General features: G+C 32.8%; 3 protein-coding genes across 3 annotated transcripts; all 3 read left to right on the forward strand.

The window, feature by feature from the left end:
- Positions 1-1,638: 1,638 nt before the first annotated feature.
- On the forward strand, positions 1,639-2,620 carry LOC146925656 (uncharacterized). The gene is made up of 2 exons (XM_085706808.1): positions 1,639-2,011; positions 2,135-2,620. Exons 1-2 carry the CDS (start codon positions 1,988-1,990, stop codon positions 2,546-2,548), a joined length of 438 nt encoding a protein of 145 aa, XP_085562934.1. The 5' UTR covers positions 1,639-1,987; the 3' UTR covers positions 2,549-2,620.
- Positions 2,621-4,825: 2,205 nt separating this feature from the next.
- On the forward strand, positions 4,826-9,616 carry LOC146925657 (Tetratricopeptide repeat (TPR)-like superfamily protein). Its single transcript, XM_085706809.1, has 13 exons — positions 4,826-5,111; positions 5,220-5,245; positions 5,323-5,398; positions 5,469-5,657; positions 5,807-5,870; positions 6,150-6,212; positions 6,282-6,353; positions 6,701-6,802; positions 7,153-7,227; positions 7,428-7,532; positions 8,761-8,877; positions 9,220-9,276; positions 9,426-9,616. Exons 1-13 carry the CDS (start codon positions 4,855-4,857, stop codon positions 9,480-9,482), a joined length of 1,260 nt encoding a protein of 419 aa, XP_085562935.1. The 5' UTR covers positions 4,826-4,854; the 3' UTR covers positions 9,483-9,616.
- A 1,499-nt stretch (positions 9,617-11,115) lies between these two features.
- LOC146925658 (protein SMALL AUXIN UP-REGULATED RNA 54-like) lies at positions 11,116-11,852 on the forward strand. The gene has a single exon (XM_085706810.1). The coding sequence runs from the start codon at positions 11,126-11,128 to the stop codon at positions 11,585-11,587; it is 462 nt and encodes a 153-aa protein (XP_085562936.1). The 5' UTR covers positions 11,116-11,125; the 3' UTR covers positions 11,588-11,852.
- The last annotated feature ends 1,956 nt before the right edge of the window (positions 11,853-13,808 follow it).

Below are 13,808 nucleotides of genomic sequence, written 5' to 3' on the forward strand. Positions count from 1 at the left end.
AAAATTTATTCTTTTAATTTTTGAACTATTTTTCTGCTCATATTGTTTTGATTTTCCTCCACAGCAAGTGATACAAATGGAACTGTTTCCAACTCCGTGGTTGAAGAAACTCAAGATAGAAAGCAGGCCAAAGTTGTGGCTGAGGACAAAAAGAAAAACCATGATTCACAACACTCTGCTGTGCCTTCTAAGCCGAGTGATGGGAACCTCCGGTCGCCTATTTGCTGCATCATAGGTGGTGTCAACACTGGCAAAACCAAGCTTCTGGGTGCTATTCAAGGTAACAATTTTGAAGAAGGCAGTATCGACCAACAGATTGGCACAACATACTTTCCTGCCCATGGAAGTCGTCGTATCCTGGTTATTGATACCCCAGGCCACCAATCATTCAATAACTCAATATCTTGGGGTTCAGGTCTATGTGATATTGCAATTTTGGTTGTTGATATTATGCATGGCTTAGACCCAGAAACCCTAGAGTCATTCCAACTATTAAAAACAAGGAACACACAATTCATTGTTGCATTGAATAAGGTGAGTCACTATTCCACTTTTATGACCCGCTGCTTTCAAATTCCAATATAATTTGTTCTTTCAGGTTACTCAGTTTTGTCACATGGTTCTTGCAACATTGCAGGTGGACAGGATTTGTGCCTGGCAAACATGTCGCAATGCTCCAATTCGTGAAGCATTGATGCAGCAGTATGGGAGTGCTAAATACGAGTTTCGTAGGAGGGTCACTAAGGTAGTAAAAGATATTTTTTTTTTTTCTAAGTTGTGGCAGATTGTTTTTGTTCATGTTCGCAGTGCTAATTTTTTTCCTTTTACTTCTAGATTATTTCTCAGTTCAGGATGCTCGGCGTAAATACTCAATTGTATTATGAAAACAAAACAATGGGAGAAACATTCAACATTGTGCCGACAAGTGCAATAAGGTAACTGTGGATAGTCTTTCTTGTAGCCACAACACTCTTTCACTGCCACTTTGTTTGTTCATGTTTTAGTATTTGATATTTCAGTGGTGAAGGAATCCCAGACATGTTATTTCTATTGTTTCAGTGGACCCAAAAGACCCTGATTGAGAAATTTACGTACAGTGAAGATGTGCAGGTTAGCCGTATTTTCACATATTATTGAATTGTGGTTGAACTCTTGAATGCTTCTTGATTGTTTAACAATAGAGACCTATCTGTTATTTGACTGTGGTTACCAGAGTACTGTTTTGGAAGTCAAGGTTATTGAAGGCTATGGAACTACTCTTGATGTTGTTTTAGTTAAAGGTGTTCTCCGTGAAGGAGATCAAATAGTTGTATCTGGAATGCAGGCAAGCATCTCAGATTCTAACTACTTCTGTTAATTAATACTTGCTTTCTGCCTCTGACTAATAAAGTTTATAATATAGGGTCCAATTATTACCACAATTCAAGCTTTATTGACACCTCATCCAGTCGAGGAACTTCTTGTTAAGGTACTACTATTTCTTTTGCATTTGATTAATTTATTTTACTATCAATTTTGTTGCTTGATACTTAGGAAAACTATATAACCTTTGTCCATAACTATCTAGTGTGCATGTGGTCACTTGGTCTTGGTTGATATTACTTTTACTGATTTGGTACTAAAGTATGGTTTGGGCAGGAAAATGGCTTTAAGAAATTTGAATGAGCGCAAATGATAAGCATTGGAAGCATAGGACATGACTATGAGATTCTTAACATTATGCTTAACACGAAAGAACCGAGTTATAACAAGTATGGTTGATCATAGTTCATATTACTATATATGCTAGAGAGGTCTTCATTTTTACTGTCATTGGGATTTAGAACTATGTCGATTGAGGGGATGGGAAACACCCACCCTCTTAGGCTGAGCTTGAGGTCTTCGACAGAGGAGCAGCTGTATTCTATTATTTAGTATGTCTTCCAGCTAAGTAATGGTTGTCTAATTTCAGGGATCATATATACATCACAAAGAAATCAAAGCTGCTATGGGAATGAAGATCACTGCCCAGGTACTTGGTGATATTGATTTGACTTCTTTCTTGCCAGATTTTATCGAATTATGTTTTTCTTCAGTTCTATGTTTATGAATGTGTAGAGAATCGGAGATTTGTTAAGATTTCCTGTTATTGTAGGGACTTGAACATGCTATTGCTGGCTCTAATTTATATGTGGTGAAGCCTGGTGATGATTTGGAATATTTTAAAAAAGCGGCCTTGGAAGACGTGGAGTCGGTCTTGAGCGATTATGTTCAGGCTTCAAGACCTGGCTCATTATTGAAAGGAGGAGTATTGAATTTTAAGAAAACTCCAGAAGTGAACATTCCTATCAGTGCTATAGGTCATATACATACGAAGGATGTGAAGAAGGCCAGTGCAATACTTGAAAAGAAAACTCCAGAAGAGAATTCTACTATTTTGACGTTTGATGTCAAAGTCACCCCTGAAGCTAGGGAACTTGCAAGTGACAGTTTAAGGGTTACACCCACAACATTAAGGAATAGAAAGGGAAAGAATCTGCTGATGAGGCCGACTTCCCATGCATGGTAGTTAAAATTCCGAATTGAATCATAAACGTAATTAAGTGCATGGTTTGCAAAATTGATTTGATCTTTTGGCTCACATCCTAAACTGTTCTACTGGCTTTCATTGATAATGCATTCCCCCTTGTGTGGATTGGAATTATTATTATTATTATTACTCGCAATGGGGGCAACAAAATGAAGCATACACAATAACACAAAACTACTAACTAAAATATTCTTATAATTAAAATTAAAAGGTCCTTAGAATATATTGGTCACATGATTCAATACGTAGAAACAATTCATAACTATAAGATAAGATGTGTTAATGTTATGTGTAGTTCTGAGAAACTAAGCCTTCAAAGAATGTTTGCATTTTGCAACAATTTGTGTGGATAAAGATCAATTTACCACTCATTAACAAAGGAAAAACTCAAATCGGATTCTAAAACCCGAAAATCTAAAGGCATTTTTGATAAAAATAAAATAAAATAAAATAAAAACGTGCGAGAATAGCATAGAGTAAGAAAAATAACGGTCATAGAACAATTGACCCATGAAACAATGACATGTCATTGCATCTTTCCCCTATTTTCCTAGTTACACCCTTCAAACACAAAAAGTTCCAACAATCGTACCTAAATTCTCTCAAAAAAAAACAATAGTACCTAAATTACACCTAGCCTCGTATTTAAATTGTAAAGAGTAAACCATCATTTTCAGTTGTAATCTATATGCATCCCAATGATCTGTTTATCGAATCATTGAAATTGATGTTTGACTTGTAAGTGTCGATCAATTTGAGACCTCAAATATACAAAATATCAAATTGTTTCCCCAAATTGTTTTTTTTTTGACAAAATAAAAGATATTCATTCATTCAAATTGAAAGAATACATCGATATAATGCAAATTCGCTAAAAACAAAAAGGATGAATCTGCGAACAGGCTCACATCATCCATGTTAATAGCATAAAACGGCAAAGTACAAATGCCTACACATATGACTATATTTAAATCTCCGGAATAACCATGTTTCCGGATCTGCAACGTGGATGGCGCCAAAGTCATTGATTGGATCTGCACTGGATCGAAGCTGATCTGACAATCTGAAGCGATCAAATACTTGGGAGAAACAAGAAAAACAAACAACGCCGCACAAAGACGACGAACAACCAACGTCGCACGAAGACGACGAAATCACAAAATAAAACGAAATAGATGTGAAAATCACTTATTTCAATAAAAGGGAAATAGAAAAACGAGTTAGAGGGGTGATTTTGGGTCAAAAATTGACCCTAAATCACCCCTCTTTGGTGGATGAATGAGAAGAAACTAGGGTTTTTGTGACGGCTCACAAGAGAGAAAGGAGAGAGAGAGAGAGAGAGAGAGAGAGAGAGAGAGAGAGAGAGAGAGAGAGAGAGAGAGAGAGAGAGAGAGTGTGTGTGTGTGTGTGTGTGTGTGTGTGTGTTTCCCCAAATTGTTTAAGGAGGACCAAAATATTTCATATTTATCAAATAGTTCTCTTAAAGGTAATAATATGTCACGTTAAATTATATTTTGACTTGTGATGTCCTATCATATAAAACCTTTTTTTAGGGACGTCATACAAAACTTGAGCACAAGATTCTGATCCAATTAAAAATTTAAATTATATGCTTATTGAACTTTTGTCAATGAAACTCTAGAACTAGTTAGCACCAACGAGGATTTCACACACAATTAAGTTTGTAACTGGACCAGATTTGTGTGGAGTCACGGGATGTAAGTTAGTTGCATCTCGAGTGTCCAATCAAGATTGTACAATTTAGATTTTAGGGTTGAATTTAAGATTTAAAACAATTACTTCCTTTGTCAGGTGTTTTTAATTTTATTTATCTTAAATTATTTGTCTATTTTATAATATCAATATTTTTTTTTTGATCGATATAATATCAATATATTGTTTACTATTTTTTTTCTACTAACATACAATTATTTATTGCATCCCAAGTACAAGTATTCTGCTGACTATAATTAATAAGGATATTTTAATAAATGACACATATTTCACCATTAAAAAACATTATTAACCATTTTCTTACTAATCGCGTGAAACTCAAATAGAACATCTTCAAATGAGGATGATATCACATTTTCATCTAATATTATGAGTCTTCCAACTTATATGTTGTCCGACCTTCGTAATTTCAATGTTGAAATATAACTGACATTTGATGAATTCTAACCGTGTTTAGGACAGGTGTCCATATTACGAGACTGGTAGTATGGATGGTATAAGCGGGAGGAGAGAGTAAAATCCAAAGTTTTTTAGTTTAGAGATTGAGTATTATGTGCCATGTCACTACTACATTAAACAGAAGGAAGGAAGGAAACCTTATCATTGATTCATTCGTGATGTGGACTGCAATGTCCATCGGAAGCATCAACTGCAACGGTGGTTTGCTCCCGGTTCGAAGAATAATAATAAAAAATTGCTCGGATTCAAATTCTCGTGGCTTCGGAGGAGGTGCAGATAACAATAACAATAAAGTTGCTGCTGCTGCTGATAAGAAGAAGAAGAAGAAGCAGCAGCAGCAGCAGCAAGGGTATCTATCTATCTATCTATATATCTCTCTCTTTCAATTGAGAAGCATGTGATATGTTGTTTGTTTTCATAAATTGAATTGAATTGAATTGAATTGCTTCTTTATCAGGAAATCATCCACCAAACAGTCTCCTAGTAAGTATCTATCTATCAACACAAATTCATTATTATCTGCTATTTCTACTGCTAATTATATATTTATTTATTTGTAGAGCCGGCACCGCTTTTAACTTCACAGGTTGATGCTACAGACATTGACTTTCAGGAACGCCTCAACGCTATTAAAAGGTTTGTTTTTTACTCAGCAAAATCTTTTCTTTTTATATAAATTAATTAATTAATTATTCTTTCTAACTAGGTCAGCACTTGAGCAAAAGAAGGCAGAAGAGAATAAACAATTTGGACCAATTGACTATGATGCACCTATTTCTATTTCTTCAGAGTCAGACAACAAAACAATTGGCTTTGCTACCAAGGTTGGAATAGGTGTAGCTGTTGCAGTCTTTGGTCTCGTTTTTGCTCTTGGAGATTTTCTCCCATCAGGAAGGTAGGTATACATTACACACACATTTTGAATTTTAAATGATGTTATGCTCTGTGAAGCTAGAAATTATGAATCTTTTCCCTCATCATGTTCATTTACATGCTCTTTAATTTTTGTGTATGGTTGAAACTGGAATATCTTTTCCTTTTTAGTCCCAACCAAGACAGTGCTGTGGTCAATGATAAATTGTCAGAGAAGGATAAAGCTGCTCTTCAGGTATAATTTCCACCTTATTTTTCCCCCTTCTGGCAATAATCTTCTTTTTAAGTATTTTCCTATTTTGTTTCCTTTCCTTGTGAAATAAATGTTCACTGAATTAATATTGTTCTTTTCATCGACTAGTGAATCCTGAGTTCAGGGTTTACTGGTCTTTTTATAGTGTCGTTATTGAAAGAAATATATTGATAATATATATTTTAATCCTTAAAATTTAAGCATTACACTCAACCAAAACTACAGAATCATTGATAGTATATATTTCCTGAAATCTGGCAGAGTAGGCTTAAGGAATTTGAAGCAACATTAAGTAACTCCCCAAGAGATCCAACTGCTCTCGAAGTAAGTAGTGGATGCTAGTTATGTTCTGCTAATTTCTGTGTCTCTAGATATATTTGAAAGGGTTTTCAGGGAGCTGCAGTAACTTTGGCAGAACTAGGAGAGTATCCAAGAGCTGCTTCTCTACTTGATGATTTGACAAAGGTTAGTATTATATGGATATTTTGTCAAAATTGCCTATTATTTATTGAAAAGTATCTTCATTCAGGGGATTTATTTCTTATGTAGGAGCTGTAATTTACTGCTAATAATTTGGACGTGATTTGTATTTTTTTTTTTTTTATTAGATGAAACATGTTCAGTATATTTTCTGATTTATTTGAATTTTTTCCCTGCATTGTAATTAGAGATTGTAATGTAATCACGTTATACATTTAATCTTCTCAGGCTTTCCTCATGCAATTCCGACTAAAATCTTCTTTCAAAAATATTTAGCACTCGTGCTTTTAATCATGGAACAATTGTTGAACTGATTTTTTTCGTGTTCCAAGGAAAAACCAAATGATGCTGATGCTTTTCGTTTGCTTGGAGAAGTAAAATATGAACTCAAAGATTATGAAGGGAGTGTTGCTGCATATAAAAGTTCAGCAAAGGTCAGTCTTTTGAACGACTTCAAACACTTTTTTTGGGTGGATGTCTTAAACAACTGTCAAAACTAAATGGTTGCAGCTTACTTCTTGTAAAGATGCCAAGAACTCAGTTCATTCTGCAATTAAGATTGGGTGGATGTCTTAGCTTTTTTTTTATTTTACTTGTCAAATTTTTTAAGTTCTTTACCTGCTTTTAGACCAGCTATTCTGTAAATGAGTACATTCATGTGAACCTGAGTTTAAAACTGTAGGCCACAGCAAGAGGCTATGGTTACAAAATCTTAGTGATTAATTGCTTTAGGCTTAGTAGTTTCACTTAATGTTATCCATAAATATTTGGTTGATCCTAACAGGTATCTGAAGATATCAAATTTGAAGTTCTTCGTGGCCTTACCAATTCATTACTTGCTGCCAAGAAGCCAGATGAGGTTTGTCATCTTGATAGTATATTCTTCATATGAATGTGCTATACGGCCATTCTGGTTTCTTATCTTAGTCTTTAGTGTATAATAATCATCAGATTTCGCTATACGGCCATTCTGGTTCTCAACGCTCATATTTCATCTAAATACAGTGGGTCTAGTGGATGTTGAATTAACATTATGTTATTCAATTCTTTCTTCAACAGGCTGTTCAATTACTTTTGGCCTGCCGTGAGCGTCTGAGTTCAGAAGACTTCAGCAGAAAATCTGATAGCAGCCCAACAGACTCACAGAAACTGGATCCAATTCAAGTAAATTCCTCATCATTTAGAAAGTGAACAAGATATTATTCTCTTTTGTAAGGTCTTGCTATAGGTCTACAATATTTAAAGATCAAAGAATTTAAAACAAAATATTGTTGTAGTACAAAAACCTGAAAATATTTTTTTCACAAATACAACTACACAACTCCTTTATATCAGCACCATGACCATAACTTTAACATGGCAGGATACTTTCAATATGTTGGGATCAAATATTTTTGTTTCATTTCTTTTATTTATTTTTGGTTGGGACCAGTATTTTATCAATAAACGTATCAGTTAGGTCTTAATTCTTTATACTGTCCTGCTGTTATTTTATCGAATTTCATCATTTCTAGAAAATAAGAAAACACAATTCAACCCCCTTTGTGTTTTCATTATTGCCGTTTCATTGGTACCATGTTAGATTTATAGGTTTACCGAAGAAGGAAACTATCAAGGTTTTAATTTGCGGTCGCCGATGCGGTTGTGACCACTACGATTGCCGGGATTGCATCTGTTGTGATGCGCATTTTGGTTATTGCGGCGTGAATTTATTTTTTATTAGCATCAAATTTCATAATTTATTACTTATAACTCACATATCTCCTATTTTTTCTGTAAAATCTCATAGTTATTCAATTATCAACTCTCCATCACTTTAAAATATCTCTAATCCTTATAAAATACACACTAAATCGATGATATGAAGAAAAAGAAACATATAAAAAAAATTTGTGTGATCACTACATAGTCTGTTGCAGTCCAGCCGTTACACCCACTACGTTGCGGTTTTCACTGTGATTAACAATTACACCATAATTGCAGCATGATGCGGTTGTGGACATTGTTGCAACCGCAATATTGTGGCCACATCACGTGATGTGGTCCGCAATTTGAAACCCTGGAAACAATAAGTATCCATAAACTACTACTCCTTTATGATCGGTTGATGTAACAATATAGACAACCTAGCAATCATATTTATACTAATGCTCCAGTAAAAATCGCAAAAAATAAAACTAATAACCTTATCTTTATACATTAGTGAAAAGTTTAATTTGCTTTCTACTGAATCTTTTGTTTTGCTTTCGGGGATTTTCGTTGATTTCACGATCTCAATGTACATACATAAACTTAATTTTCTTAGGTCTTCCTTTCATAGAAAACATTTTGTCTGTATATTTTGCATTGCTTTCTTTAATATATTTTCTTTTTATATTATTGTGATACTCAGGTTGAATTACTTCTAGGGAAAGCCTATTCAGACTGGGGCCACGTCGGTGATGCCATAGCTATTTACGATCAGCTCATATCAACTCACCCTGATGATTTTCGTGGATATTTAGCCAAGGTCTATATTTTCTCTCATTTAATCACTAACCATGGAGTTATCATTTCTTTTCATTGCGAATCAAATTGAAGAAAAGGATATAGTTATCAATGAAGATGTATATTATTGCAAATGTGTAGTCAGAAGTTTTTACTGAACATAGTTTAAGTATGTCGTTCCTTTTCATTTTGTGGTTGGTGTACAACTAAATTCATTCCTTTCGCTTTGACCATAGACTGTAAATAACACTAATTTCACAAAATCGAGGTGAAAAGATTTTCAAAAACACTAAAACATGTTGATATTCTAAAACATTATGGTAGCATCTTTTAAATACATGATATTAATATTTTGCTTTTGCAGGGAATTATCCTAAAAGAAAACAAAAACATTGGAGATGCTGAGAGGATGTTCATTCAAGTAAGTTAATGAATTGAACTTGCGCGACTGAGAATATATGGCAAAATGTTAAAATAACATATATAGCCTAAATTTAGATTGATGACTGTGGAAAATTAATTTATCTTGTTAAAAACAATTCTGATTGCAGTTGTAACCTTTTTCTGCAGGCTAGGTTCTTTGCACCAGATAAAGCTAAAGCACTCGTGGACCGTTATTCAAGATAATAGCTTATCTTGACATTGATTATGATGGTATGCTTTGTATAATAGAAACAATATGTCTTTAAACAGATAATACAAAAAAGAACCTCTTTTCCTTACTGCAGATTCACAGAAAGTATAAATCCAATATTTCCCCATTAAGTAGAAGCTATGGCCATTAGATAGGGAAAATACTTGGGTGACATAATGTCACAGTGACATTAAATCTGGACCACACAAAGGTGTTGTGTTGTGTGGCCCAGATGTGTTGTATGTGTTGTGTGACCCAGATGTTGTGTGGCAATGTGTGTTGTGTGGCCCAGATTTAATGTCACGGTGACATTATGTCACCCAAGTGCTTCCCGATAGATAGAGTATTACAAGATTATGTTTAGCTATTCTATATGTAATTAGGCCAACGAACTTCCAATTAAAATAAGTATATAGTTCACTTCAAAAAGTCGTTATAGGTTTAAAGATGTTTTTCCACAAAATTTCAAAATTATACTAGAAATACTTATACAAAAATTATATTTTAAATTTTGTAGTTATTGTAAAATTCTTCTAATATTTCTTTTTCAATAAGTATGTGATGAGAAGTTTTTCTAAACAAGTAAACACTCTATTTAGTCTCTAAAAGTGACATGCTTATTAGGCACAATGGTCCCTAAAAGAACATAAATTATTTAAATCAGCCTGACTCTTACTAGGCTTAAGTGATTTGTACATATGGAGAAACTATCAATTTTTTTTTTTTTTTGAGATTAATGAGTTTGATCGTAATATGATTTCTAATAAAACATTATGGTGTAATTTGATCAATGTAACGGACCCTATTTAGTGGAATAAGACTTGGTTGTTGTTGTTGAATCTTCCTTATGTTAGTTTTTTTTTTTTTTTACAAACTTCCTTATGTTAGTTATTTTGGTCTCTAATGTCAACTAATCACGTATTTTTCCTTTAATTATGTTGTGTTGTCGTATTTTTTGCCATAACACACTGATTTGGCATAGTGATGTTATTATAACTTACCGTCATTTAGGTCCCTAAAAAAACACTTACATTATGATGTTTTCTATTAACATATAAATATCCTAATGACTACAGCGCCTTCTCGAAGTTTATAAGGTTAATTTTCTTTTCTTATAATTTAAAAAGAATTAGTGCCTTGCATGTTGTTAAGTCACAAATGTAACATGCATGTATAAAGAAATTATTGTACCAAAAAAAAAATGATAACGACGTGCATGTTATGAGAGTGAAAAATCCTATTTAAAAAATATATTTCAAAAGACTTATTCGGAATAGATAAATAAATTAAAAAAAAGCATGAGAAGTCGTTACTTGAAGCATGATATCTCCATTGTTAACCAATGATTGAGCTATAAGATCGTGAGGTAGATAAGGGGTTGAGAAAAATATGCTCACAATGAAGAACCAATTAATTAATGGTTCCCCTTCCTCAAAAATGCATGCAACCAATTCCTTATTATAAATAAACTAACATGTAGTTGAGCATTCAAATTTTCAACCGTATTTCTGTCTCTAATAAAATTATCAGTTATTGTATATATTGTTTAAGTTCTATTGAAGGGGAGGAAAAGTTTTACTTTTCCTCTTCTATGTCACCAATATTTAGATTTACAAATCAATAAATAAATTTGAAAATGAAAGTTGGTGGGATTTCCATATCCACACCAAAGCTGGCAATGCCTATCAATCTCAATGGCAAAACTGCGTCATATTATTCATATCGCCGATCAAAGACGACGACAACAACACCAAAAAAACCTTTATTGATGGAAGCCAGAGAATCCTCGGATGGCATCGGAAACCGGAAGACAAGCAAGGTTCCGAAAGGATACGTTGCCGTTTATGTTGGACCAGAGTTTACAAGGTTTGTGATTCCAATAAGGTTCTTGAGCATGCCTGAGGTGAAGGAGTTGATGGATGATGTAGCTGAGGAGTTTGGTTGTGATTATCACGCTGATGGTGCTCTTCATATTCCATGTGATGAAGATTATTTTCGCAATGTTTTGATTAATTGTTTTGCAACACAAGGCAGGGTATCTTCTAAGAATTATAAGATCAAACTTGGTAATAAGAATGCCTTGATTTACAGTCATTAATTTATTCATATAATCCCCTAAAAAAAATCATATAATGGATAGCTGCATCATATAATTTCCACTATAATTTCCTCTGTTATCATATATATCATCAGATGAGGACTTCCAGTTGTTTTTGATGGGGAGTCTTAATTGATTATTAGAATCGTATTCAATTCTCAAATAATGGATATGATATGACAGAAACATGCTTTTGTAAATAGAATGTGTACAGATCAAATTGTTTGAATAGTATCCAAATTCAATATAAAAAATTGTTTGAATATTTAGTGTCCAAATTCGATGCATAAAAAAATTGTTTGAATATTTTTGTGTCCAAATTCGATACAGTGCCTAAAATTTCATATACAAGAGCATGTTATTATTCCCTTCATCCCAAAATGAGTAATCTAGTTGATTATTTCACCTTCTTGAATTTTGTTATCGCTTGACCTGAGCACTTATTGTACTCAAATTTGTATATATGTTTGGAATCTTGTAGGATGTTACTCCTTTTTATATTTAATATATATAATATATACTTGTCATTCAAAAAAAATGTTGATTGTTTCACCTATGTCAATTTACAATTTTTACCTTTAATATTTTTAAGGGTAAAATATGCTTTTCGTCCCTGCAATTATAGGCCATTTGAATTTTCGTCCCTGAGCTTACTAATCCTCCCATTTCGTCCCTGTAAAAGTTAATCACTTGAAATTTCGTCCCTCTTCCCTTTTAATCACTGCCACGTCAACAATTTATCAAAATGGCATGGGGAATTGACGAAAATACCACTGGCATATTTTTTTTCCTTAAAAAAATTTCAAAATTTTGAAAATTCTTTTTTTAAATTAAAAAAATCTGAAAAAATAATTAAAAATCATAAAAAATTTCGGAAAAAAATGTTAAAATTAAAACTGAAAAAACTGAATTTTTTCGGAGAAAAAATTGTAAAAAAAAATCCGGGAAAAAACTGGGAAAAAAAATTTTGAAGGAAAAAAAACAAAAAAAAATAAGCCAGGGGTATTTTCGTCAATTCCCATGCCATTTTGGTAATTTGCTGACGTGGCAGTGATTAAAAGGGGAGAGGGACGAAATTTCAAGTGATTAACTTTTACAGGGACGAAATGGGAGGATTAATAAGCTCAGGGACGAAAATTCAAATGGCCTATAATTGTAGGGACGAAAATCATATTTTACCCTATTTTTAATTATCTATTAGTTCAAACTATAAAAAGTTGATATTTTGACAATATTCATAGTGACAAATCCAACAATTTTTTATAAGTTATCATTTGTCTTTATATAGTAGTAGAAAATTATATTGAAAGTATAAATAATGCACATATTCAAATTAGATCACTTGTTTTAGAACAAAATTAGTAATTATAGATATAATGCGGATCCACTTAAAGCAAATTAAGAACATAAAAGTGTTCTATGCAATGGACTAAAAAGATGAGGGAAAAGGTTTATAAATCCTATGTGGCCTGGTTTTGAGTCCACAAAAAGAATTTAATGACATATATAACTTTTGTGATAAATATTGGAGGTTTATAATAAAGATGGTACTTACTGTTAGGTACTCCATATATCCTTATATAATATAAATATAAGTTGGATTAAAGCACAAGATATACATCACATGTATATGTATACCTATATATATATATATTAAAAGCAAGTTGGATTGATTAATCAGTGGAAGGGTACAGACCGAAAATATCGGATCAAGAGTGGCACAACCTTAGTTTATGTGAATCCACCTGGGAATCAACCTCATTCTATGTCTATCACATCTTCAATATTTTTTTGACTCAAACATCTTTAATTTGTTGAAAGGGGTGTTTAATGTGTATTACATCATATCTTTTTTCATGGTTGATTCAGCTTTCCATATCAAAGTCAGAATATACATTATATGTTAGATGTTCCACATTTGATGAAATATGACGTAAATATGTGTTTATAAATGGTTACAGATTTTGCCTTATAAACCGATTTTGTAACGTTTGAATTAAACTCAACCCGAAATTCTAAGAATATGTGTATTTTTTTTATTGGTATAATACAAATTTGCTATTTTGTGTAAACTATATATATTGCAATAGGATTTTTTTTTCTTTTACTAAATTGCAATATATGAGATTTTTTTGCCTATAATTAATATCTATATATACTCAATCAATATATATGGTACATAGCTAGCCCGCCCAAAAATTCCATTCAAAGAGAACCTTAA

The sequence above is a fragment of the Medicago sativa genome, chromosome 4, assembly GCF_051527215.1.
Source record: "Medicago sativa cultivar Bolivia chromosome 4, Bolivia_mono, whole genome shotgun sequence".
Taxonomy (NCBI): Eukaryota; Viridiplantae; Streptophyta; class Magnoliopsida; order Fabales; family Fabaceae; genus Medicago; species Medicago sativa.